At 29.6% G+C, this 27,179-nt stretch overlaps 1 protein-coding gene across 1 annotated transcript in view; it reads right to left on the bottom strand.

Annotated features, from left to right (window-relative positions):
* Positions 1-23,984, bottom strand: part of LOC111625284 (tyrosine-protein phosphatase non-receptor type 23-like) — a 25,788-nt gene extending 1,804 nt beyond the window's left edge. The window contains exons 1-2 of the mRNA XM_023368389.1: positions 23,858-23,984; positions 8,745-8,819 (exon numbers count right to left, since the gene is read on the bottom strand). Coding sequence (XP_023224157.1) covers positions 8,745-8,819; positions 23,858-23,947 — 165 coding nt within the window. The 5' untranslated portion in view covers positions 23,948-23,984. The remainder of the gene's footprint in view (positions 1-8,744; positions 8,820-23,857) is intronic.
* Between the last annotated feature and the right edge of the window lie 3,195 nt (positions 23,985-27,179).

The following is a 27,179-nucleotide window of genomic DNA, read 5'->3' as shown; positions in this document are numbered from 1 at the left end:
AGCCGAAATCTCCTGAAAAGAGTATGTTGTCATTTTGTGCTGGAAAAAAAGATGGTAAATATGCTACTAAGTGCAACAGTTGTTTGAAATTTATTTGCAAAGTGCATAGTACTACAAAAATACTATGTGATAACTGTCAAGACTGAACTACGTAATTGCGTTAAAATGATCCTGAGTGTTAAAAATAGAAGTGATTATATTATCTGTGGTTTTTTAACAAATGATAGTTAGAGGCTATAAGAGATACTTTTTTATAAGATTAGTTTCTTAAGAATAAGAAAACAAAATATCTTTGGTAAAAACTTACAATAGGGTAGATTTTTGTATTGTTAAAAAAAGCATACACCAAAAGTTGTAACAATTTTGTGATTTCTTGTAATAATTAAGTAAAGAAAATTATATAAATAAATAAAAGTTGATTATACTAAAGAAGGGTTCCATTTAGCATTTATGCTCTTTTAAACTGTCACATTGTTAAACTTGCTCTCTAAAGGCAAATTTTGCTTGGGGGCTGCGCAGCCCCCATGATACCAGTTATGATTGTAAAATTTACGAAACCAGTTAAGGGTTAACCAGGCAAATGTTAATTATCTGTAGACTGATTGCATCAAGTCTCTCATAATCCTTTATTTTAACATTAAACTTGTTGAGTTATCTTAATGGATGCTTTATCTCGTGTTTCGCTGACCCCACTAACCCTTCCCACTTGAGCAAAGGAAACATGATTTAAATCACATGAAACAACCACCATCCATCCACTGACCCAGTGAGTAGTCCTCATTGAAACATCGTCGAAAAAAGGGCGTCTAAAAGCAGTCACCACCAGCTTCTTACACATACATACAAAATAACAATATATTAATGGTATCAGTGAAAAAGTCTGTTACACAAATTGCTTATTACCACAATTTCTCAAATTTCCTGATTCTGGACTTCTCAGAAAGGGAAATGTTGTTATTTCCTGGGAAATACTAAGATTCAGAACTTTTTTAATTTTAAAAATAACTGTAAACTGAAATATTTACTCTATATCTATAAAACAGCTTAAATTGTCACAAAATTTTTTAACAGGTAGGTAGGTGAAGCTAAAAAACTTAATATAAAATTATAATCTGTTAAGAAAAAGTTCTTAACAGATCCAAAACGATTGCAAAAAACTCAATCCAATTAAATATTTTTTTAAGATGATAATGAATTCTAAAATGAAAGACAAAAAATGCTTCTGCAAATTTCTGCATATTCTGGCTACAATGTTCATGTCTGTTTGAATAACATCAGTAAAATTCAGCAAAAAATTATCAAAATATTTTTAATTTTTGTAAAATTATTATGAATTTAATGAATCAACACAAATTTTATTTTTTTTTAAATCTGTAAAAAACAGAATCTCATTACACTTTAATTTCTTTAAAAAATTTTCAACCAAAAAAAAAAAAAAAAAAAANAAAAAAAAAAAAAAAAAAAAAAAAAAAAAAAAAAAAAAAAAAAAAAAAAAAAAAAAAAAAAAAAAAAAAAAAAAAAAAAAAAAAAAAAAAAAAAAAAAAAAAAAAAAAAAAAAAAAAAAAAAAAAAAAAAAAAAAAAAAAAAAAAAAAAAAAAAAAAAAAAAAAAAAAAAAAAAAAAAAAAAAAAAAAAAAAAAAAAAAAAAAAAAAAAAAAAAAAAAAAAAAAAAAAAAAAAAAAAAAAAAAAAAAAAAAAAAAAAAAAAAAAAAAAAAAAAAAAAAAAAAAAAAAAAAAAAAAAAAAAAAAAAAAAAAAAAAAAAAAAAAAAAAAAAAAAAAAAAAAAAAAAAAAAAAAAAAAAAAAAAAAAAAAAAAAAAAAAAAAAAAAAAAAAAAAAAAAAAAAAAAAAAAAAAAAAAAAAAAAAAAAAAAAAAAAAAAAAAAAAAAAAAAAAAAAAAAAAAAAAAAAAAAAAAAAAAAAAAAAAAAAAAAAAAAAAAAAAAAAAAAAAAAAAAAAAAAAAAAAAAAAAAAAAAAAAAAAAAAAAAAAAAAAAAAAAAAAAAAAAAAAAAAAAAAAAAAAAAAAAAAAAAAAAAAAAAAAAAAAAAAAAAAAAAAAAAAAAAAAAAAAAAAAAAAAAAAAAAAAAAAAAAAAAAAAAAAAAAAAAAAAAAAAAAAAAAAAAAAAAAAAAAAAACACAGAGCTTTATCTTCTCCATGTAGTAGATTTCTCTTGAAACTGTCCCAGTCAATTTACATAATAATTATTTACAAATTTCTTAAAAATTGTAAAATTAGGACCTTGTCACATTTTAATTTCTTAAAAAATTTCAACAATACTTTGAAAAAATAAAAAAAAACTAGAAAAGCAAGTTACGAATGAAGTACTAAACTTTTATACAGATATATTAGAGTATTTCATAAAAAAAAACATCAATCAAATTAACCCAAAAGTCCTTTAGGAAGTTTCTGCATGCACAGGAAATATTTCAGGAAATATTTACAATGATACAGAAATTAATAAAAATGAATAATTTATATACAGAAATTGACCAATTATGGAAGAAAACACAAAATACGTGAACAGACAATAGTATTTATATCAGAACATATTTATTAACAGATGTCAGCACTTATACATAATGGTGTTTGATGTAAAATACACCATTCTTATGATGTATCTTAGAACTACCAAATGAGCAGGTTTAGGTGAAAGGATAGTTTTGACAGTGTATACACTCTGTAAAATATTTATTTGTATACCCAATTTTAGAAGTGTTGTTTTAATTTTATTTTAATGTTTGAACCTTAATGGAATTGAAAAGAACTGTATGTCAGAATATTCAGTAAATACAGTCCAACTTGATTGTAATGAGTTCACAGTTATTGCAAGCAAATCTTTATTTCCTTTTCAATTAAGACATTTTCATATAAATATTCATCATAGATATAACAAGCAAATTTTTGCCTTGTATAATATTTAATGAGTGGGGAAAACTATTCTTATCTGAATGAACCTGCCTACTGAATTGTCAAAACTATGTTAAGAGTGTTTTATGATTTCTCTCATGTTCTGTTTTAACATTTATCCTTCAATTTTCAATCTTGTTTAATGACAAACATGTTCCTCATAAAAAAGTTTCTCCAAATTCATGAAAAAGTCAAAAATCTTTCAGATGCATGAATTTTAATTTACTGTATGTTTCATATTATTACTATAATAATGTCATTTATAAAAAAAATAATAGATTAATTTTATTACCAATATCAAATTAGTTCTCCAACTTGGTGCTTCAAAATTTTTTTATGAAGTATTTGTCGGTCATTTGTACGTGTTTTGTTAATCATTTGATATTATTTGTTAGTGAATAGCTGCCAAATAACAAAGTTGTTAGCATCCCTATCATGAAGAATATCAAGTTAGCCTGAACTTGAGTTTTAGAATCATTGTTATAGTTTGTGTTTGTTACTCACTATAATTTATTAATAAATAGTTGTAAATATTTTTAATTTGTAAGACATATATGAGGAAGGGACTGATTATTTAAAAAAGTTATTTACATTTAGTCATTAATTACACCATACTCCCCAAACTTTATCTAGTTATTTAATGATTAAAATGAGCAAACTCACTTTGTCCTCTTATGCTTACTGTAACTGAGCTTGACTAATTATAAAATTATAAAATTTGAATTAATTAATTTAATGCTCCTTTTTTAAACAGTCTGAGGAGGGCTTTTTTCTTTTAAAAAAGCCAAAACATGTCATAAATGCAAATATTTGAATAAAAGTATGGTAAACAAGTTCTAAAATATTGTGAATCTTTAAGACAGAAGAAAATACAGAAAATCATCATTGACTGAAGTCTTGATTCTTGATGTTTTTCTTTTTAAATCTTAATTATTTCTTTATAGACTTTTGAGTTATAAAATCAAGTCATTGTAACAGTAATTTTTATACAATATACAGTGGAACCCCGGTTAACGAACTTAATCCGTTAACCGAAGCAATTTTTCCCATAGAAATTAATGCAAATGCAATTAATCCGTTCTTGTCTCCGAAATTTTTGTGATTTTATTTGTAATACACAGTAGATTTTCTTTGATGAAAATATAGGAAAACGTAGTACAGTATCTATCATTACAGCAACAAACATGTAAACTTTATTTAATAAAATAGCACTGTACATATTTTCGTTTGTTGTAGTTGGTGGCAGAAAAGTGGAGATATACGAACCTTAATGCTTAGAAGGGGAATCCCCTTCAAAAAAATAACGGGTAGCACTTCATCGGAAGATTCTTCGAGTCGAAGTCTCTTTCGGTAAGAAAGCCAACGAGTGGCTAAGCGATCTTAGTACCCTGAACACGGGGAGTTCGTTCGTGGATTCACACCTCGCTCAGACGGGCTGGCCACGTGGAGTTTTTCGGGTTTTCTCCACGTCTGTAACGCCTAAATAGGGGCCAGTTTCCCTTAAAAACACCTCCCAGAAGGCATTCCCCCTAGGCAAATCGCCCAAGTGTTGCATTGCCATAATTTAACAAAGAAACAAATTCTTCCGTAAGAAACAAGAAATTGATCTAAAGTTGATTGTCTTACTCTTTTAATCAAAATTTTTCTCAAATGCGATAGCGCATTGTCGTTTATATTGCGTTGTCGTTTTCTATTGCCACTATGACTTTTTTCTTTCTTGGATGCCATATTGATTAAATATATAAATCACAAAACTGAAAAAAGAAGTATAGCACAAACACTCGGAAAAGCAATGCTTAACTCGCGCATGCCTAACACCAACTAAAATTTGACACAAAATACCGTTACGTTCGTTATCTGAATTTTGTTTGTTATCCGAGACAAAATTTTTGCAAAATAAAAGTTCGTTAACCGATTTGGTCGTTAACCAGGACGTTCGTTAACCGGGGTTCCACTGTAATTACAAATTAGTACAACTAACCTTTAAGATTTTCATAATGGAATACAGTACATTCTGGTTAATTGGAACTGCCATTTATTTAGGACATATATTGAATGACGGAAACAAGAGATAATATAAGGCCAATTTACCTCGCTTACTTGGGACATTCAGCTGCTTTATCAGGACAGCATATGCAGCAAAGAGGAGTACATACTAATAGACCAATGTTAAAAACCAAATCAGAAGAATTAGCTACAAAGATGGGTCATATGAATTTCATAGCTACAGATACGTGTGTGAGAGCCAGGAGGGAATGAAAATTTTATTTAACCAGAATAAAGTATATAAATTTATTTAAGAACAACACTTAAATTTCTCATATTATATAAAGAAATATTTTTCCAACACTTAATAAAAAATGGAAGGATGTGATCACATTTCCCCCCCCCGGATTCACTTCCTTTCCAAAGGTGACACATCTTCCGAATGTGTATATTCCCAGGAATTTAGGAACTTTAACCTGAAAAACATCTATTGGTCAAAAAAGTTAACATTGTCTAAAAAGGGCATCAAAATCAAGAGGGAGGACCCTTAAAATAAAAGAATAGCATTGAACCAACAACGAGAGTTAGCCAATCCAACTCCTTTTCATGTGAGTGTAGTTTAAACATGCTCCATCACTGATCCATTCAACAGCTCTTTCACCAATCCATTTGACTGCTGTTCCCCTTAGACACCTTAGCAATGAACATTTTATAGTGAACTGTACCATCAAGGAGCCTCTACCCAACCTAGCTGAAACCTCTCCACCCCATCATCAGGACGTTTTGCGACCTCAAGACTTCAATCAAGTTGATTCGACTGATCAAGGTATTTAGCATCACGTGTAAAAATGTAAGCTCTCTCTCTCTCTCTCTCTCAGCTAGAAACACATTAAAACAGTACCTACTAGTATAAAGCCTAATCAATTATGTTACACTACATAAGCCTTATCCATTATATGACACTATGTAAAAGCTATAACAAAACTTTCTGTTATCCTATGTATATGTGTAAATAGTTTACATAAATAAACAGTTATTATTCTTTTATAATTAGGTTGTGGTGTGCACTTCTTTTGGCTGTGTTATCTCTCAAATGTCCAACCTCCCGAATCTGACTGCTCACACATGAATGAACAAATTGCCATCGCCAATCTAGTGCCGACCCTTTGGTCACAATGTGGTTGGTTATTGTGATGGAAAACCAGACATGAAATAAAATTTAAGAAGGCACACGGTGAATAACCAGTGCTGATACTATGAGTGCCAAAGATGGAAAGTTGCTCTTGAATTGCTGAAGAAATTCATGAGTCCTGATCAAGTCTACAGGGCAGATAGATGAAACAGGGTTATTTTACCATGCTGTTCAAGACAGCTCTAAGTTATAAATATGAAGTATTGTCAAGTTAAAAAAAAAAAAGGGAAACATTACAATATTGTGCTGCTGATAAACAGAAGTTATTAGTCATTGGAAAGCATGCTCAGCTTTGGTGCTTTAAAGCTCTTAGAATCAACTGTTTACCAGTTGATTATTATGCCAACAATAATCCATGTATGATTTCCAATATTTTTCTGAAATGGTATATGAACTGAGATGTAGAACTGCAGAAAAAGTCAAAAACAGTTCTGCTGCTCTTGGACAACTTTGCTGTTCATCGTCATGTAATGTTTGAAAGACATTCATCTTAAGTTTCTTCTCGCTAATAGACCGCCCTTTCACCGATCCATTTGTCCGCCATTCACTATAGACGCCTTAGCAACGAGCATTTTATAGTAATACTAGTAAACTAGTAATATAAAATATAATACTAGTAATAGTAAACTGTATCATCAAGGAGCCTCTACCAAACCTAGCTGAAACCTCTCCATCCCATCATCAGGACGTTTTGCAACCTCAAGACTTCAATCAAGCCAATTTGACCAATTAATTATAAAAGGATAATACCTGTTTATTTATGTAAACTATTTACACATATACATAGGATAACAGACTATTTAATAGGAAACTATTTACTTGTTGCCCTTGATATAACAATTGCATATAGGAATCATAAAAAATCTGAAAACATTGTGTCACAGAAGGCTGATATAACACATCCTTGAAGCAATTGAAGAAAATGGTTACCAGTGGCCAAGTTCAAGTGGATAAAATCACAGAATACTTGTCGTTAGTTGTAGGTTTGTCAACAGGCTGGCCATATGTAGCTTTCTGGGTTTTCTTCACATTTGTAACAACTAAATAGGGCCAGTTTCCCGTAGAAAGTCCTCCTGGGAGGCATCTCTCAGCAGACTGCCCACATGTCACATTGTAATAACCAAATAAACCAAACCAAACCAATTGAAGAAAATATCATCTACAAAAGCAGACAAGATTAATTCCAAGGTTACTATTTTACAAGCAATACAATATGCTGCTGGTAGTTGAAGCAAAATACACTGTAGCACAATTTGAAAAAATTGTAGACCTATAAATTCCCACTGTCGTCTGTCCATCCATCTGTCTTTCCTTAACCTATTCGATGTTGAAATTTTTATTTGTTGCCTGTGATGCCATGTTGAATTTTCGTTGATGTTAAGCCTAAATTTTTTTTTTAAATAATAATCATGTTTACTGTATTGTAAAAAATTATTTTTTTATGTTTCACAAACAAAATATATATATTGAATAATATAAAAACAAAAAAAATGTTATTTTAAGTTTGTTTTAATATAAAAATTGTGATGCAAAGCAACATCTAGTATCAAAAATGTTCTGATGTAAACACGGAAATATTCAGGATCGCCCACACAGGTCAATGAAGTCAACACAAATATTTTCGGGATCAACGTAGGACAGGTTAATCTTGAGAACAGTGTTAGATAAAAAAAATTCAAGACCAGATATGGAAAGCTTAGGGGCAGTAGGCCCTGATTAACTATATATGAACTTCTTATGCAAAGCAAAAGTCACATTATTTCAATTCAAAAATTTTTCCCTGCCAGTCACCTATCTAACTGATAGATGACAGGCACAACTCCATTGCTAACAGAAAAGTATGATGTGAAGGAGCAAGACACTACAGTACTAATTTGAGCATATATTTTAAATTAAATAAATTAAAAATTGCCGCTTGGCATTGCCACGATGTCACAATAAATAATTGTTCATTTTCCATTATGATTTTAAGAGCAAGATATAACTGATAATAGTGAAATCATTTGAAATCGAAAAAACAACAAAATGTTAGAAATCACAAAAAATTTTTATACATTAATAACAACTTTCCATGTTACAATAAAAATAAGAATTATGTAGATGCAATTATTATTGAACATGTTGTTTTAGAAAAATCACCCTAAAACTGAAGAAGATATAGACTTAGAAGCCAGAAAATTTATTCTTGCACTAAGACAATATTTTCTGCAAGATGGAAATTAAGGATGTCCCATTTCTGCACTGGATGCCTTCACTGATTCTGTCCACTTGCAGAGTATAAAGAAAATGTATCAAGATATGCTTGATAAATTTATGAAAAAATAATTGTTCATTATTAGTTTAATGATTATATTTTAATATGTTATCTTTAAACTTGAAGTTATTTACAAATATATATCATACATATAAGTGTGCATACTGAATTCTAATTATATTTTCCAATAAATGGTTTTTTCTTTATAACTCATTTTTTTTATCAGATTTTTTTGATTCCTTAAATTTTGCTTTACTGGGACAGCTGCTTAATCAAGGAAATTAGTCAGGTCCCAATGTGTCCCAATTAAGCAGAATCAACTGTATTTATAAAATATCATAATCAAGAATTAAAATTCTTTTTCAGTAGTTCAAAAATTGTAAGTACAAAGTTTTGTTTGACTTACCTGCCTCAATGCTTCCAAATCTTTAATTTCTTTATTGTAACTCTCAGGATCTTCGTGATAATGAGTGTGAATGTACTAAAAGTAAAAAGTTTGCTTGAATATTTAAATAATATCAAACTTTAATTACTAAGAATATATTTCTAAGAAAATGTACAGCTATGAAAATGAGGATAACATATATATGTAATATACATTTCTACGTTAGCACAGGTATTAAATAAAAGAAAACAACACTAAAAATACAAATACATGTTTTGATTAATATAATGAAAAAAGTATTTTACAAAATATAACTATGTTTATCAACTTGTTATAAAAAACCTTTTATTAATTTTCAGATAACAACACTTCAAATACTATAAACAAATTTTTCAATGAGTAACATTAAAATTTAATTTAAATAAAATAGTTTACAGAAAACAAATCTAAATATCTTTAACGTAGATTATGGTAGCTGAAACAGCACTCCACATCAATCAAGTTAACATATCAAGTCAGATTTATTCTTTCAGTTATATCTAAATATCCAGTAAAAAGAAATTTACAAAGTTCACAAAAAGCAATAAAACAAATTAATTGCTTAAAGTGTATGTTTTACACAATCTAGTAACATCTTTCAGTAAATGCAGAAAATAAAATAAATAATGTAGAAATATCTTTGAACATACATTTTTAAAGCCAAAACACAAATTTCACTGCACTACTTTGTTTTGTCTAGAAATCTATTTCTTTCTAAGTATTTCATGTCAGTGAGTGAGTGACTTCCAGTCATTCAATGAGTATTGTGATTCTCTTTGACATAATAAATTGCAACATGGATGTAATCTATTACTTACAAGTAGGCAATGTAGAAATGTACTGTACTTCAAGTTGAACTCACACTGCATATTGTTTATAAGTGATTTTTTTTGAGTAACATTGACATTGAAATCACTGGTAAGGATAATGGGTACGTTAGTATCTGGAATCATATTGATACAATTTTCCTAATAAACCAAAAGCAATCACAAACATTACAACTCATTCTTGACAAATACTAATTTGTAACAGACATCAGCCCACTGCCACTATTTACAAACTCTTCATAACAAACCATAACTATAATATTGTCATTTCTTCTCATTAAATTGTTTATGTTTTCAAAGTTATCATATTCTATCTATGTCAATATCCATCAGTTGAAATGGTAGCACTCAAAGTACTCGTACTGGCATTGATGCCAGTTTCTTTATGCTATCTATACAAACTACATCATTTGGCATTAATTGATTTGGACTTTTCTGATTCCTTTTGAATTTTGTTTTCAATGATATACTTTTCTTACATTTCTGTTCACATTTCCTTTGCAATTTCTTCAACATTATGAAATTTTCTTCAACTCACAGTTTTTGGCTTATAACTTTACAAACTTTATTTTATCAGTTATTATTGCTAATAATATGTAGATTCTATTCTCTACAAATCAACAACAGTTTCAATGTCCTATCTCTTCACAACCAAAGTTATACTGCCAAATCCCACACACCATTGCTATGAACACTGAAAATAGCAAGGGTGTGTGGGATTTGGGCAGTGTACTGTCCCCTCACTGTTGCACACCCTCAATACCCACTATTTTAGATTCAGACATAAACCTTCTATCCAACAAAATTTAAATAATTACATCATAATTTATAGTTTACAAGAAATAAGCACAACATATCTTGCCATATTTTTGGTTGCTCAAGTTTTCATACAGACCTCCCTCTAAACTGGACCACATTTAAAGATGTATTCACATGAAAAAAAATTCATTACAGACTAACTTTATTCCATTTATTCACAGTTTAAAAAATAGTCTTAAAATGAAAATATGCCTAATATGAATGCCATCCTTTTAATAAGTAAACTCATCAAAATGAATTCTTTATTCTTAAACATAGCTCTTAATCTTGTTTCTATAAATTTTTATAATCACATTTTTTTTTTAAACTTCTCATATTGAAGGTTTGTAAAAAAGTACATTACATTTCTGGTTACTGTGGGTTATTCTTATAATTTGATTAAAATTAGAAATCAATAATAGTGGCTTTACAAGTATTTTGGCTGACTAATAATACATTTCATTTATTATTATTATTGGTAGTCAATATCTGTAATTTTATATTTTTAAAGCCATGACATAATATTTTTTGTTTAAATGTTTGTAACTGATAAGTTATACAGTGTGTGCCAAAAAAAGCAGCTACATTTGGGCAGGTCATTGTACAGCACCAACTGTGGAGATGATTAAGTGGTGCTGTTGGGGTCTCTTGGTAGCACATCCTGTATCATTTTCAGTAGTCCACATGACTTGTCAGTTGAGCATCATGCATTCACTATTGAAGCATTTATCAAAAACAACTCTGTGATCACTATACAAAGAGCCTTCCAAAATAATCTTACCATTGGTCATAATAAAGATATCCCAGACCAAAAAACCATTCTGCTTTTGGTTGATAATTTTAAGGCAACATGTTCAGCTCTAAAGAGAAACCATCTAAACACCACCTAAGAATATTCAAGTTGTCAGGGACTTTTTGTGATCTTCAAGATGTTCCATGTGTACGAATGCTTCTACTTTATAAATTTTTGATACCAGTTTAAGAAGAATCTTACAAAAGGAACTGCAATTTCATCCCTACAAAAAGATGACAGTACAAGAACTCAGTTCTATAGACTGGGAAAACTGCAGAGAGTTATATGAGAACATTATTCAATATATTCCAAGAGATGCTGTACTCATATGTAGCAATCAGAATGAGAGTTCACGAGTTTTCATTTAATTTTCATTTGAGTTGATTTATAAACAAGCAGAATTTCCATTATTGGGGAAAAATAATCCCTAAATATTATGTGAAAGACTTTTGTGCAGTGAATATCTTACTGAGTGGTGCACCATTGCCCATTTTCATGTTGTGGGATCTTACTGCTTCAAAGGAGAAAGCATAAAACTATGGCTTATAGCTATAGTTTTATCTTAGATTTATAGATTACTATAGGTTTTAAGAGAAATATTCCAGAGAAATAATATCTAGGTATGGCAATATTGGATGGCCTGTGTGTTTACCCAATCTTATCCACTGTGACTTTTTCTCTCAGATATATGAAATCCAGAGTTTACACTCATCAACCAAAAATTCTTGATGCTTTAAGGGATGTTATTCACCAAGAAGTTGCTGCTGTTCCTCCTGAAATAACCTGCTGGGTCTTAGTGGAATTCAGAAATCAGCTGCAGGCATGCATCAATAACAATGGCTGCTATTTGGAAGATCTTCTTTTCAAAAACAGCTGAAAAAACTGTATTGCGTGTTCTTTGATATGATGAAATAAAATTTAGAATATCTTGAACAAATTTTTCATTATTGATCTTCAAATGTGGTAAGTTTTTTTGCACACACTGTATTTAATTAAAAACAGGTTTGGAAAAAAAATTAATACATTATTTTTTAATAGATAAGATTCGGGCTCCAACACGCAAACTAGAAGAGAAAATGCACTATATAATAGCGCCACATTTAGAAGAATACCAGTTTAACATAAGTAATCATAGCTCTACTCAAGCGGATTAATAACCTCCACACTACCTCACTGTGCTAGATTTTAAATCCTTATATATACCCTTCTTTACTCCTTCCACCTGCCTTCTGTGCATTAAGAGATTTGCTAATAAATATAATTGGGGACAGTAACCACCATCAAGATATACTAGAGTTAGCGCATTTATATAAACATCATCAAACCCGATATATAATAAAGCTACATACCAACAGACTGCCGAAAATCTATCGGGCTAGTTCTATGCTAATTATTAAATAAATTACGTAATCAATTTGGCACTAGAGGTAAGCGTTAGGCGCCATCTCTTATTAATATTAATAATTATAAATTAATTAATTAATTTAAATAATTTAGAACCGCTGGGAGAAAAAANCAACTGCAACGTTTCTGTACGCTTAAATTAACATAATGTTCTTTATTTAATTTATTTAATTATTCTCCCAGCGGTTCTAAATTATTTAAATTAATTAATTTATTTATAATTATTAATATTAATAAGAGATGGCGCCTAACGCTTACCTCTAGTGCCAAATTGATTACGTAATTTATTTAATAATTAGCATAGAACTAGCCCGATAGATTTTCGGCAGTCTGTTGGTATGTAGTTAGCGCATTTATTGTGCTACAATTCTTTCTTTCAATTCAAAGACAAGGTATATCAACAGAAAAGAGGGGTACCAATGGGGAGCCAAATAGCAGGAGATCTATGTGAACTAATAATTAGACTCCTAGAACAGAAAGTACTGCCGGACCTACTCCACAATATTATTACATACAAAAGATATGTGGATGATATAATCATATTATGGAAATCTACACCTGACATGACGGCAGTCATAGCGGCATTTAATAACAACTCGTATGGATTAACTGTGGGCCTCGAACAGGAGAGCGACAAACAAGTTCATTTTCTCGACATGAACATCATAGTGAAAGGAAGCTCTATCAACACAAAGGTATACAGAAAACCTCAGGCAGATCAATTGTATATCCCTGCGCATTCATGTTACCAATGGCAGTATAAGATAGCAGCCTTTAATAACTTGGTGAATAGAGCATATACCCACTCATCGACAACGCAGGCACTGGATACAGAGATCAACACCATTAATATCATGGCCAAAAGACATGGATATAATAGTAGGATAGCCATAAGGATAGAAAAAATGATGCATTCACAAAGAACTGATCAAACAGAACCACAAGGGCAACAAAGTAACGCTCAGAAAGACAGAATCCTAATTACTTACAATCCATACCTAGAGAAAATCTACAAAGAGATTGCCAAAAGAAAACAAGCCTCCTTAATATTTAGAAGATGTCCCACTATATTTAGAATGCTAAATAATGCAAAAGACACTCCACACCAAAACAAATTAGCAAGAATATACAGGATCCCTATAAAAGATCATAGGTGTGATAAAGACTTAGTATACGTGGGATCCACAAAAAGATTGTTGGAGGTGAGGATCAAAGAACACAAAGTGGACATCCTACATAAAAGATATACTACAGCATTGGCGCAATATGCCACGGACCCTGACATACAAGCTGTATTTGACGAGGCAAAGATAATTTACACCACACGGCTACTACACCATTTGCGCTGGATGGAAGCAATATATATCTATAAAACAGCAAGAGAAGATAAGTGTATAAACAATAAGGATGAACTATCCTTATCGGTAGCATGGCAAACTCTTATTTACGACACTTGAGAAGCCAAAAGCAATCCTTCTATCTACAGAGCATGTGCAAATTTAACACGATGATTGTGCGAGTTTCCTTAGAACAATGCGTTCAGATTTCGAATAACATCGATTCTACCCATTTTATTTACCTGAAGAAGAACTAAGTTCGAAAACGTTTGTGAAAATATTTTGAAATAAGCACAGTTTTGGTTTACAGCAGAAGTAAGTCGTTTATTTTACAATGTGTATAGAGGAGATTATTTAAATTAACTGTTAGTTCGGCTGCTTGACCAACATGGAGAGAAAAAAAGAAACTTACTCGATTCTTGTCAATGAAGTCTGGGATTCAGGCTTTGAAATGGTCAATGTCGCTGGGATCACCTAGTCCAGATTACTATGTCATGGAGGCAACTAAGGCGTACCTCTTGAGAAGGAAATTGATTATGTCAATCAATCTGATTACATCTTATTCATGCACTATCAAAAGCAACAATAAAATTATTTCCTTCTCTTCTTCCCATATTTTTGGAAGAGCTTTTTCTAGCTCACATATTTTTGATCTTAAGAAAAGAAAGGCTTTCCATAGAATTTTTTGCGTATAATTTATTGCATAATAGTGTCGTTGTCGTGTGACAACAGACAGACAATGAAATAAAATGATTCCAGGACAGACAATGGAATCCAATGGTCATTGTCATGAGTTTATTTTACAAAACTATATACAAATACATCAGTTAAATTTCTTTATTTCTGAACAGAGTTCTAAAATATTTTTACAGTAGTAACTTTATTTTGCTTCTTAGAGAATTTTAACTCTGTAATTTTATAAGTTTTGATGTTCTATTATATGTTCAATATTTATTTATTAAATTTTCAATTACCGTATTTATAATTTTTATTGAAAAATATAAATTACACAAATTTTTAATAAGCAATTTATTATGGAATATACTACTGTATAATAAAACTGCAACTGATATTTTGTTTTTATATCAACAGTATTTATCCTTATATATCATTGTTAAGGAAACAATAATGCTAAATGGGGGTTCATGATATCAGTGTTTATGTAAACATAAATTAATATGATATAACCACAAATAAAATTCTGTATTGCAAAACTAAGCTTATTTTATATCAAACACTTGCTGATGAAAGAATAGAGATAGAGATTCAGTAGCATGTATAATCTGTTTAGTAAAAGCCCAGAATTTTTAGTACTCTTGTTATATCATGCCTCTGGATATACAGTATTGTGCTTTTTTTTTGTCTCCCAACAAGCATGATATAACAAGGGGCTACTGTAATAAAGTAAGACACCAACCGAATGACGTAAATTAGTTACTGTAATAAAATTGGTAAATGAGAATTCCATTTAACATTTGTAAAAAATAGTAACATATAGTGTATAAACAGTATATCTTTACAATGGGAAACAGTAAAGATATATGAAAGCCTATTTAGTATATAGTCAAATTTGTTCTAAAACAAAAAAAAATGTTTCCATAAAAAACAATAGAAAATGGATTAAACAGGAAGTGGAAGGAAAGGAATGTTATTTCTTGGAAGGAGAGTCCCACTCCATATCATCATCAGATAACTGCACTTCATGTGTTTTTTCCCTCTTACCTCCTGAATTTTCTGCTTCTCACTAGCAGATTCTGCTTAGGACTCACTAAATCTTTTTCAATAAAAACCTGTATTTTTTGGGTTCTTCAGAAAGTAATTTCATTTTGTTTACCACCAGAGAGATTAGTTGTATTTTACAGCCAACTTCATTCTAAATTGTATTGTCATTATATTTATTTTGACAGTTGACATTTCAAGGCTTATTTATTGTTTGATTCTGTACAGATTTTTTTTTTTTTTTTGTGTCCCATCAAATATGAAAAGTCAAAAAAAGCAGCATTTTCAACATATTTTGCTTTTTTATTATCAAAAAGTTAAGAATGTTGTTCAAGCAAGAAAAAAATTGTGTGATATGTATGGAGAAGATGTGTTGACAGAATGACAGTGCCAAAACTGGTTCATAAAATTTTGATATTGAAGATGCAGCATATTCTGGAAGGCAGCTGAAGCTAATGAAGACAAAATAAAGGTATTGGTTTAAGTGAAATTTGGTTTTGTCTACATTTGACAATGTTATGGAAGTGAGACATAACATTGTCGTTGAAAAGGTTAATGACATGATTGCTACTGCCTTATCAGGGTGATACCTTTCAACAAAGCTTTGCACTTCATCCGTTTTGATCAATTTCATTAATAGGGGCACTAGGCCCATTCTCCCTTCCCTGGGAAGTATAGAGAATTGACCAACTGTCTCTCTAATCTATGGTCGGCTTGCTAAGTAGCTTGTTTGTAAACCAGTGCAATTATGAGTTTGAAATTCTGTTCATTAAATGAGGTGCTTGAAAACCAAGGTTTGACTGTAGGCCTACATATATATGATACACACACACACACAATACAAACTGATTACATTTATTCCAAATCCCCATGAAATGACTAATCCATGTTATTGATCTTTTGTAATATATGAATTTTAATNGTGAAAGGAAGCTCTATCAACACAAAGGTATACAGAAAACCTCAGGCAGATCAATTGTATATCCCTGCGCATTCATGTTACCAATGGCAGTATAAGATAGCAGCCTTTAATAACTTGGTGAATAGAGCATATACCCACTCATCGACAACGCAGGCACTGGATACAGAGATCAACACCATTAATATCATGGCCAAAAGACATGGATATAATAGTAGGATAGCCATAAGGATAGAAAAAATGATGCATTCACAAAGAACTGATCAAACAGAACCACAAGGGCAACAAAGTAACGCTCAGAAAGACAGAATCCTAATTACTTACAATCCATACCTAGAGAAAATCTATAAAGAGATTGCCAAAAGAAAACAAGCCTCCTTAATATTTAGAAGATGTCCCACTATATTTAGAATGCTAAATAATGCAAAAGACACTCCACACCAAAACAAATTAGCAGGTGTATACAGGATCCCTATAAAAGATCATAGGTGTGATAAAGACTTAGTATACGTGGGATCCACAAAAAGATTGTTGGAGGTGAGGATCAAAGAACACAAAGTGGACATCCTACATAAAAGATATACTACAGCATTGGCGCAATATGCCACGGACCCTGACATACAAGCTGTATTTGACGAGGCAAAGATAATTTACACCACACGGCTACTACACCATTTGCGCTGGATGGAAGCAATATATATCTATAAAACAGCAAGAGAAGATAAGTGTATAAACAATAAGGATGAACTATCCTTATCGGTAGCATGGCAAACTCTTATTTACGACACTTGAGAAGCCAAAAGCAATCCTTCTATCTACAGAGCATGTGCAAATTTAACACGATGATTGTGCGAGTTTCCTTAGAACAATGCGTTCAGATTTCGAATAACATCGATTCTACCCATTTTATTTACCTGAAGAAGAACTAAGTTCGAAAACGTTTGTGAAAATATTTTGAAATAAGCACAGTTTTGGTTTACAGCAGAAGTAAGTCGTTTATTTTACAATGTGTATAGAGGAGATTATTTAAATTAACTGTTAGTTCGGCTGCTTGACCAACATGGAGAGAAAAAAAGAAACTTACTCGATTCTTGTCAATGAAGTCTGGGATTCAGGCTTTGAAATGGTCAATGTCGCTGGGATCACCTAGTCCAGATTACTATGTCATGGAGGCAACTAAGGCGTACCTCTTGAGAAGGAAATTGATTATGTCAATCAATCTGATTACATCTTATTCATGCACTATCAAAAGCAACAATAAAATTATTTCCTTCTCTTCTTCCCATATTTTTGGAAGAGCTTTTTCTAGCTCACATATTTTTGATCTTAAGAAAAGAAAGGCTTTCCATAGAATTTTTTGCGTATAATTTATTGCATAATAGTGTCGTTGTCGTGTGACAACAGACAGACAATGAAATAAAATGATTCCAGGACAGACAATGGAATCCAATGGTCATTGTCATGAGTTTATTTTACAAAACTATATACAAATACATCAGTTAAATTTCTTTATTTCTGAACAGAGTTCTAAAATATTTTTACAGTAGTAACTTTATTTTGCTTCTTAGAGAATTTTAACTCTGTAATTTTATAAGTTTTGATGTTCTATTATATGTTCAATATTTATTTATTAAATTTTCAATTACCGTATTTATAATTTTTATTGAAAAATATAAATTACACAAATTTTTAATAAGCAATTTATTATGGAATATACTACTGTATAATAAAACTGCAACTGATATTTTGTTTTTATATCAACAGTATTTATCCTTATATATCATTGTTAAGGAAACAATAATGCTAAATGGGGGTTCATGATATCAGTGTTTATGTAAACATAAATTAATATGATATAACCACAAATAAAATTCTGTATTGCAAAACTAAGCTTATTTTATATCAAACACTTGCTGATGAAAGAATAGAGATAGAGATTCAGTAGCATGTATAATCTGTTTAGTAAAAGCCCAGAATTTTTAGTACTCTTGTTATATCATGCCTCTGGATATACAGTATTGTGCTTTTTTTTTGTCTCCCAACAAGCATGATATAACAAGGGGCTACTGTAATAAAGTAAGACACCAACCGAATGACGTAAATTAGTTACTGTAATAAAATTGGTAAATGAGAATTCCATTTAACATTTGTAAAAAATAGTAACATATAGTGTATAAACAGTATATCTTTACAATGGGAAACAGTAAAGATATATGAAAGCCTATTTAGTATATAGTCAAATTTGTTCTAAAACAAAAAAAAATGTTTCCATAAAAAACAATAGAAAATGGATTAAACAGGAAGTGGAAGGAAAGGAATGTTATTTCTTGGAAGGAGAGTCCCACTCCATATCATCATCAGATAACTGCACTTCATGTGTTTTTTCCCTCTTACCTCCTGAATTTTCTGCTTCTCACTAGCAGATTCTGCTTAGGACTCACTAAATCTTTTTCAATAAAAACCTGTATTTTTTGGGTTCTTCAGAAAGTAATTTCATTTTGTTTACCACCAGAGAGATTAGTTGTATTTTACAGCCAACTTCATTCTAAATTGTATTGTCATTATATTTATTTTGACAGTTGACATTTCAAGGCTTATTTATTGTTTGATTCTGTACAATTTTTTTTTTTTTTTTTTTTTGTGTCCCATCAAATATGAAAAGTCAAAAAAAGCAGCATTTTCAACATATTTTGCTTTTTTATTACCAAAAAGTTAAGAATGTTGTTCAAGCAAGAAAAAAATTGTGTGATATGTATGGAGAAGATGTGTTGACAGAATGACAGTGCCAAAACTGGTTCATAAAATTTTGATATTGAAGATGCAGCATATTCTGGAAGGCAGCTGAAGCTAATGAAGACAAAATAAAGGTATTGGTTTAAGTAAACTGCCAAATAACAACATGAGAAATTGCTAAGAGATTAAATTTGTCAAATTCAATCATTTATGATCACTTGAAACGACTTGGTTTTGTTTCAGAGCTTGATATATGGATTCCACATGTTCTTAAAGAGATTTGCTCCATCGCATTGACATCTGTGATTTGCTTCTTCTCAAATGTCAAGAAAATGATCCATTGTTAAAGCAAACTATAACTGGCCATGTTTATAACAATTTTGAATGCAAGAGATCATGGGAGTAAAAGAGATGAGCCAGTTCAAAGCACTTTGAAAGCTGATATAAAGTGATGCTCTCCGTTTGATGGGATTTTAAGGAATTTTTTCTTTTTTGAGCTTTTAACAGATAATTTCACAATTGATTCAAAAGTATACTGCTGTCAACTGGACAAATTGAGTAATACTATCAGACAGAAAAGGCCAAATTGATCAATGGAAAAGGTGTAGTTTTCCACCATGATAATGCCAGACTTCATACAAGTTTGGTAACTTGTCAGAAGCTGTTACAGTTTGGATGAAATGTGGTACCCCACCCACCATATTTGCCACCCTCAGATTATTACTTGTTCTGGTCTTTACAAAATTTTTTAAATGGTAAAACATTTACTTCAAGTGAAGATGTCAAAAATCACTTGGATCAGTTTTTTGTAAGCAAAGATCAGAACTTTTATGAGCATGGAATAATGCTACTAAGCTAAGAAGCTAAAAACAAACATACTTCTAATATTTTATATATATATATATATATATATATATATATAGTTATGATTGTTAAAGTATCAAAATATAGAAATAAACAGAGTAAATATAGTGTGTCAAAATTTCAATTATTATAAGGAAGAATTACAACTCTTTTCAGCTTCTCTATATACTTTACTTAACACAATTGGAAATTTAGATAACAAAAAATAAAATTTAAATACACATGCGTTTAAAAAATAAAAAACGCAAAAGCCAAATGTGAGACGACAAAAATCACCCAACATTCTAAGTGCCATTATTTTAAACTACTTATCAAATGTCGTAAGAATATACTTTTAAAAATGCATTGAAATAAGTAATAATAATAATCATATGGTTAAATTCCAGATACGTATACCGTCATGGTGGCTCATCTCTGATTCCAGCAAACAAAAGGAAACAGTGGGGACGCACGTTCTAACCTAACCTAACCTATTCTAATAATTTGGTTGGTAATAATTATGGTAATTTATTAGAATAGGTTAGGTTAGGNATTATTTTTTAATAACTAAATAAATATTTTATTGAATTATATATTGACCATTTTGATCAAATACCTTTTACCATCGTTTCTGTTAGTAGCATGATTCCACATTTATAAAAGTTTTGTTGTTTACTTACAAAAAACGGATTCAAATAATTTTTGACATTTTCATTTCAAGTAAATGTCTTACAGTTAAAAGATTTTGTAAAGACTGGAACAAGTAATAATCTGAGGGTGCCTGATCTGGCGAATATGATTGGTGTGATAACACATCCCATCTAAGCTGTAACAGTTTCTGACAAGTTACCAAACTTGTGTGAAATTTGGCATTATCATGGTAAAATACTAAACCTGTTTTGTTGATCAATTCTGGCATTTTCTGTTTGATGATATTACTCAATTTGTTTACTTGATGGCAGTACGCTTTTGAATCAATTGTTAAATTGTCTGGTAAAAGCTCAAAAAAAAAATTTCCTTAAAATCCCACCAAAGAGATCATCTCTCTTTAAGAACATGTGGAACCCATATATTTAGCTTTGAAATGAAACCAATTCGTTTCAAGTAATCATAAATGGTTCAATTTGACAAATTTAATCTCTTAGTGATTTCATGTGTTATTTAGCAGTTTGCTTCAATTGGTACCTTTATTTTGTTTTCATTGGCATCAACTGGCCATCCAGAATGTGGTGCATCTTCAATATTGAAATTTCCAGAATGAAATTTTGTAAACCAGTTTTGGCACTGTCTTTCAACACATCTTCTCCATACATGTACCACAATTTTTTTCTTGCTTGAACAGTATTTTGAGTTTTTGGTAATAAAAAAGCAAAATATGCTGAAAATGTTGCTTTCGATCTTCCATATTTGATGGGACACTGAAAAAAAAATTGTACAGAATCAAACAAAATTTTTTATAAATAAGCCTTTAAATGTCAGCTGTCAAAATATATAATGAAAATGTGGTTTAAAATGAAATTGGCTGGTAAAAATACATCTAATTCCTCTAGTAATAAAAAAACGAAATTACTTTCCAAACAACCCAATAGTATTGCACAGTTTCTTCACTGAACCTTTAATGACGACAAATATTTTTGTCCATTTTCAAGTCAAATGATAGCTTTATAGAATAACTCAGTACAACAGCTGAGATCAAAATGTAATGTACTGTACAATAGATTACAACTTATACATGCATTCTTGTATTATAATTTGAATACAAGAATGCAGGCACAAGTTGTAATCGACTGATAAGCGTTGCTAGTACAAAACCACAACAAATTTTATGTAATATTTAACTAAAGCGTGAAAATATAATGATAACAATTTATTAGGCTTGAGAATATACACATAGGGTATATAATAATTGAAATTCTGTGATGTAAATAAAATTTTAATTAGAATATCTTATTTTCAGCAAAACCAAATTTGAAAACAAACACCATTACTCCGGATAACTCACCATTAGAAAATAAATTAGGAATACAAGAAAATACAGAAAAAATTGAAAATTTTAAGGATTCAAAAGCTGTAACACCTGGTTAGTAATGCTTTAATCTAATTTTAAAGTATTTGAATTTATACTAATGTTGTTTAATCTGTTTTATAGAGGAGAATGATAAAATTAAAAATTTTGTAGACACAAAAATTCCAACAGCTGGTAAGTGAAGCTCTAATTAGATTTTGAAGTTGCTATTTAATCTTTAAAGTTAATGTCTGTATATAACAAATGTAATGTAATTTTTGTAAATATTTTATATATATATATATATATATATATATATATAGTTATGATTGTTAAAGTATCAAAATATAGAAATAAACAGAGTAAATATAGTGTGTCAAAATTTCAATTATTATAAGGAAGAATTACAACTCTTTTCAGCTTCTCTATACACTTTACTTAACACAATTGGAAATTTAGATAACAAAAAATAAAATTTAAATACACATGCGTTTAAAAAATAAAAAACGCAAAAGCCAAATGTGAGACGACAAAAATCACCCAACATTCTAAGTGCCATTATTTTAAACTACTTATCAAATGTCGTAAGAATATACTTTTAAAAATGCATTGAAATGAGTAATAATAATAATCATACGGTTAAATTCCAGATACGTATATACTGCCAAATCCCACACACCATTGCTATGAACACTGAAAATAGCAAGGGTGTGTGGGATTTGGGCAGTGTACTGTCCCCTCACTGTTGCACACCCTCAATACCCACTATTTTAGATTCAGACATAAACCTTCTATCCAACAAAATTTAAATAATTACATCATAATTTATAGTTTACAAGAAATAAGCACAACATATCTTGCCATATTTTTGGTTGCTCAAGTTTTCATACAGACCTCCCTCTAAACTGGACCACATTTAAAGATGTATTCACATGAAAAAAAATTCATTACAGACTAACTTTATTCCATTTATTCACAGTTTAAAAAATAGTCTTAAAATGAAAATATGCCTAATATGAATGCCATCCTTTTAATAAGTAAACTCATCAAAATGAATTCTTTATTCTTAAACATAGCTCTTAATCTTGTTTCTATAAATTTTTATAATCACATTTTTTTTTTAAACTTCTCATATTGAAGGTTTGTAAAAAAGTACATTACATTTCTGGTTACTGTGGGTTATTCTTATAATTTGATTAAAATTAGAAATCAATAATAGTGGCTTTACAAGTATTTTGGCTGACTAATAATACATTTCATTTATTATTATTATTGGTAGTCAATATCTGTAATTTTATATTTTTAAAGCCATGACATAATATTTTTTGTTNTTTTTTTTTTTTTTTCAAAAATCTAAGAAAATTTAATTGATTAAAGATTAAAATATATCTTCAATATTTTAATAAGGATTTTTATAAAATAAATAGAAGAAATAATATTCAAAGTTTATCTAGGCCTATTATATCAGAACAATTTGCTTTCTCATCTTCGAAACAATGTCTTCTGTATATTACGTTGTCCAAAAACACGAGCAATTAATACGAGTAATTTCACACTATCTTTCAAAATTCACTTTACAAAATATTTATATTTCTGTTTTAATAGTTTGAGAATGGTCGGTGCTTAATAGCGTCATTTTACAAATAAGCAATTTACATAAGATTTATTTACTTGTTTTATGTATGATATGGTAAAGTTTCGTAGTTTAGTTATTTACCTTTTTTAAGGCGTATTCAAATTCGGTATTTTCAGGCGGAGATTGTTTCAATTCACACGATAACATAGGAAGACGAGGTACAGCTTCCATTTTGATTTATTAATTAGCGCCCTCTCGTTATATTTCTTATTTTTTTATGTAATTTGTATTCCTTAAAACGTTCCTGTTATCGAAATCTTTCTTACCTCAATTGAAGTTTTTCAAAAGGCAAAAAAAAGTTTCACATATATAAGAGAAATTTATTATTTTTTATTACTAGTCTTATATGTAACATTCTAACAAAAATATTAATATGCAAAATTGGCCGATTATTAAAGCCGATTAATCAGGGAAAAAGCCGATACCGATTAATCGGGAAAATGGCCGATATGGCCGATTATCGATTACTTACCGATTAATCGGTGCATCTTTACTTCTGACTTAATCTCATTTATTCTATATAAATCTATAACACAATAAAAAATTTTGAAATTCTTTACCAAAAGAGATTCAATGTTTAAATGTTCACTTTCATTGTTATAAAGCTCCAGTTCGATTACAAATCGTAAATTGATTTGTTTTCAAGAACATTTGTCAATAATTACGTGAAATATTTCATCTTTGCACACTTTAAATCACTGTATTTATTTATATTTCTCTTAAAAAATTTTGTAATCGTTATGAATTCATTTACTTTTGCATATAGAGAAATTTGAAAAATGTGACCCCTCTGTTTAATGACTAATTAATGATGTTATAATTGGTAAAAACAGATGAATCGAGCATGCTGAACCCACGTGTACGCGTTGTACTGTACATCGTCATATCAATTATTTATCGGAAGTCTAATTGGAAAGCTGAGAGGGAAACATGAAAGGGAAAACATATGTATTTCTACAAAATGTCAAATAATGCATTTTTCAGGTATTTTCATTTGCAGTTTGAAGACTTAAATAAAGTCGGTTTCCCTTTCAGGTATTGGAGAGACGCGTATATTATTTATTATTACGCACCAATAAACAAAATAAACTGTATAACAGGGGTGGCCAACAAGTCGATCGCGAAGCCAATTTTGGTCAATCGCTCACGATATCTTGAATTAAAGTGTTACACTTGTAACCGAACATAACGCTCAAATGCAACTGTAGTGATATTGGATCACTGCATCCTCCTTCAGACCCAGTTTTGTCAGTCCATGTGCTGTCCATTTGTGTACAGTTGTAAAAGAAGAATAAGAAATTTAGAAAAAGAATTGTAAAACCGAAAAAAAGAAAGGCGAGAAGAAGGACAGAGTGGTCGGGACACGGTAGAAAGAGGAAGGGTGAAGTAGTGATAACGTTGTTTCAATTTTCCTTCTTTTTGAAAGTAAGTACCTTTTCTTCATGTTTTAAATTAAATTGTGGCTTTTCTTACCTATTTAAACATAGCATGTATTTCACACCACCCCCTCTCCATTTAGACTATGCCTACGACAACAAGTCGATCGCGACGCATTTTAATATAAAAAGTAGATCTTATGTACACAAAAGTTGGCCACCCCTGCTGTATAATATCTACATAAAGGTATCACTGTTTCTTCTCATTAAAAATATAATCTCTAATTAAGTATTGAATAATACTCAATTGAAGATAAATATTTATATGATGATGCATAAATAAACATTGTTTAGTGTATAATGTAGTTTAATATATAAAACCTGAATACAGTATGAAGCATTGACCCAATTGGGCCAGACACCATTCGGATTATGTGTAAATTACCATTTTTAGCATTGTAAACTCCAAATACACATTCAAATTTAGATTCTGTAAGTTCAACACAGTATATTACAAGAAATGAAACTAAAGAGCATTAACAACAAAGTTACCATTGAAGGGGTTAAAAAGAACATTACGTAAGATATAAATTTTTTTTGGTAGAGGAAATTACATACACAATTTATTCTTACATTCATTGATGATTTAACCATTAATTGCTTGTTTTATTTACATAAGAGTCAATTTTATACATCATTTTGCATTCCTTTGCAGTGCTTAATAATTGTATGAGTGTGGAGAGGAAAAAATAAACAGCGCTGATCATCTGAAAAAAATTTACTCATTTAAATAATTTACATAAACCTTTATATATTTATGATAATTGTCATCACTTATTCTAATTGCAAATTTTTTATTTCCGTAAAAGAAACCAGCGATTGATATTCCAATGACAGATCTCCCGAATCTCTTCATGAAATCCAGCATCTGTTGCAGATAAATTCAAAATTCTCTTCAAATATTTTATTTAATTACGAATATAAATTTTATGAAAATTTATTATAGATACAAAATGAATAAATCTTACCCTTAATTTATAATTAAGAGAAAAGTACGCCATAAAAAATCGATTTATGTCATTAAAATTGCTATAAATCTACATTAAACAATATTCTATTTTGATACTGTAAATGTTAATGAATTTCTTAGTCAAACTATCATTTACTTACCGTCGAAGTGAATTTCGAAAGAGAGAAAGCAAACATGAAACTGACAATGAATAATACTACAGCTATGACCATAATTGACATAAGAAGAAGCAAATCCAGATCCATGAATAAAGGGGCTGATACAAACAGAAGAGGAAAATATACGTAGAATGCGTAAATCGCTGCTAGATACAAATCTCCTGTTTCGTTCATACACTGAATACAATACCACAAATCGCAATGAAGTACAATAATTTCTTCGATGCGAAATTGTACTCCTTGTACGTTAATGAAGGTGAAAGTAGAAATAATATAAAGTAGAAACAATTACCGCAGCTGGCTACATACTGCAAAGTGAATTATGAAGATTAATTGCATCTATTTCGTGTGAAAAATTTAGTTTTATTGTTTTTGATAACCGTATTTGTTAATTGGACTCTTTCTTCTAATTACTGTTTATAAATTTAAAAATGTTTTGTGTTCATAAATATCTTACAGGACCTTCCTAAAATATAAGTTATAACGTGGTTTATGAATTATTTTAATAACAGCGCAAAATTAATATTAAATATNGAAACAATTACCGCAGCTGGCTACATACTGCAAAATGAATTATGAAGATAAATTGCATCTATTTCGTGTGAAAAATTTAGTTTTATTGTTTTTGATAACCGTATTTCTTAATTGGACTCTTTCTTCTAATTACTGTTTATAAATTTAAAAATGTTTTGTGTTCATAAATATCTTATAGGACCTTCCTAAAATATAAGTTATAACGTGGTTTATGAATTATTTTAATAACAGCGCAAAATTAATATTAAATATTTAAATTATCATTTCAGATTTGTTAATTGGACTCTTTCTTCTAATTACTGTTT

This window comes from Centruroides sculpturatus, unplaced genomic scaffold, assembly GCF_000671375.1.
Source record: "Centruroides sculpturatus isolate CEXI.00-Female unplaced genomic scaffold, Cexi_2.0 scaffold221, whole genome shotgun sequence".
Classification (NCBI taxonomy): Eukaryota; Metazoa; Arthropoda; class Arachnida; order Scorpiones; family Buthidae; genus Centruroides; species Centruroides sculpturatus.
This window is presented reverse-complemented; position numbering and strand designations above follow the sequence as displayed.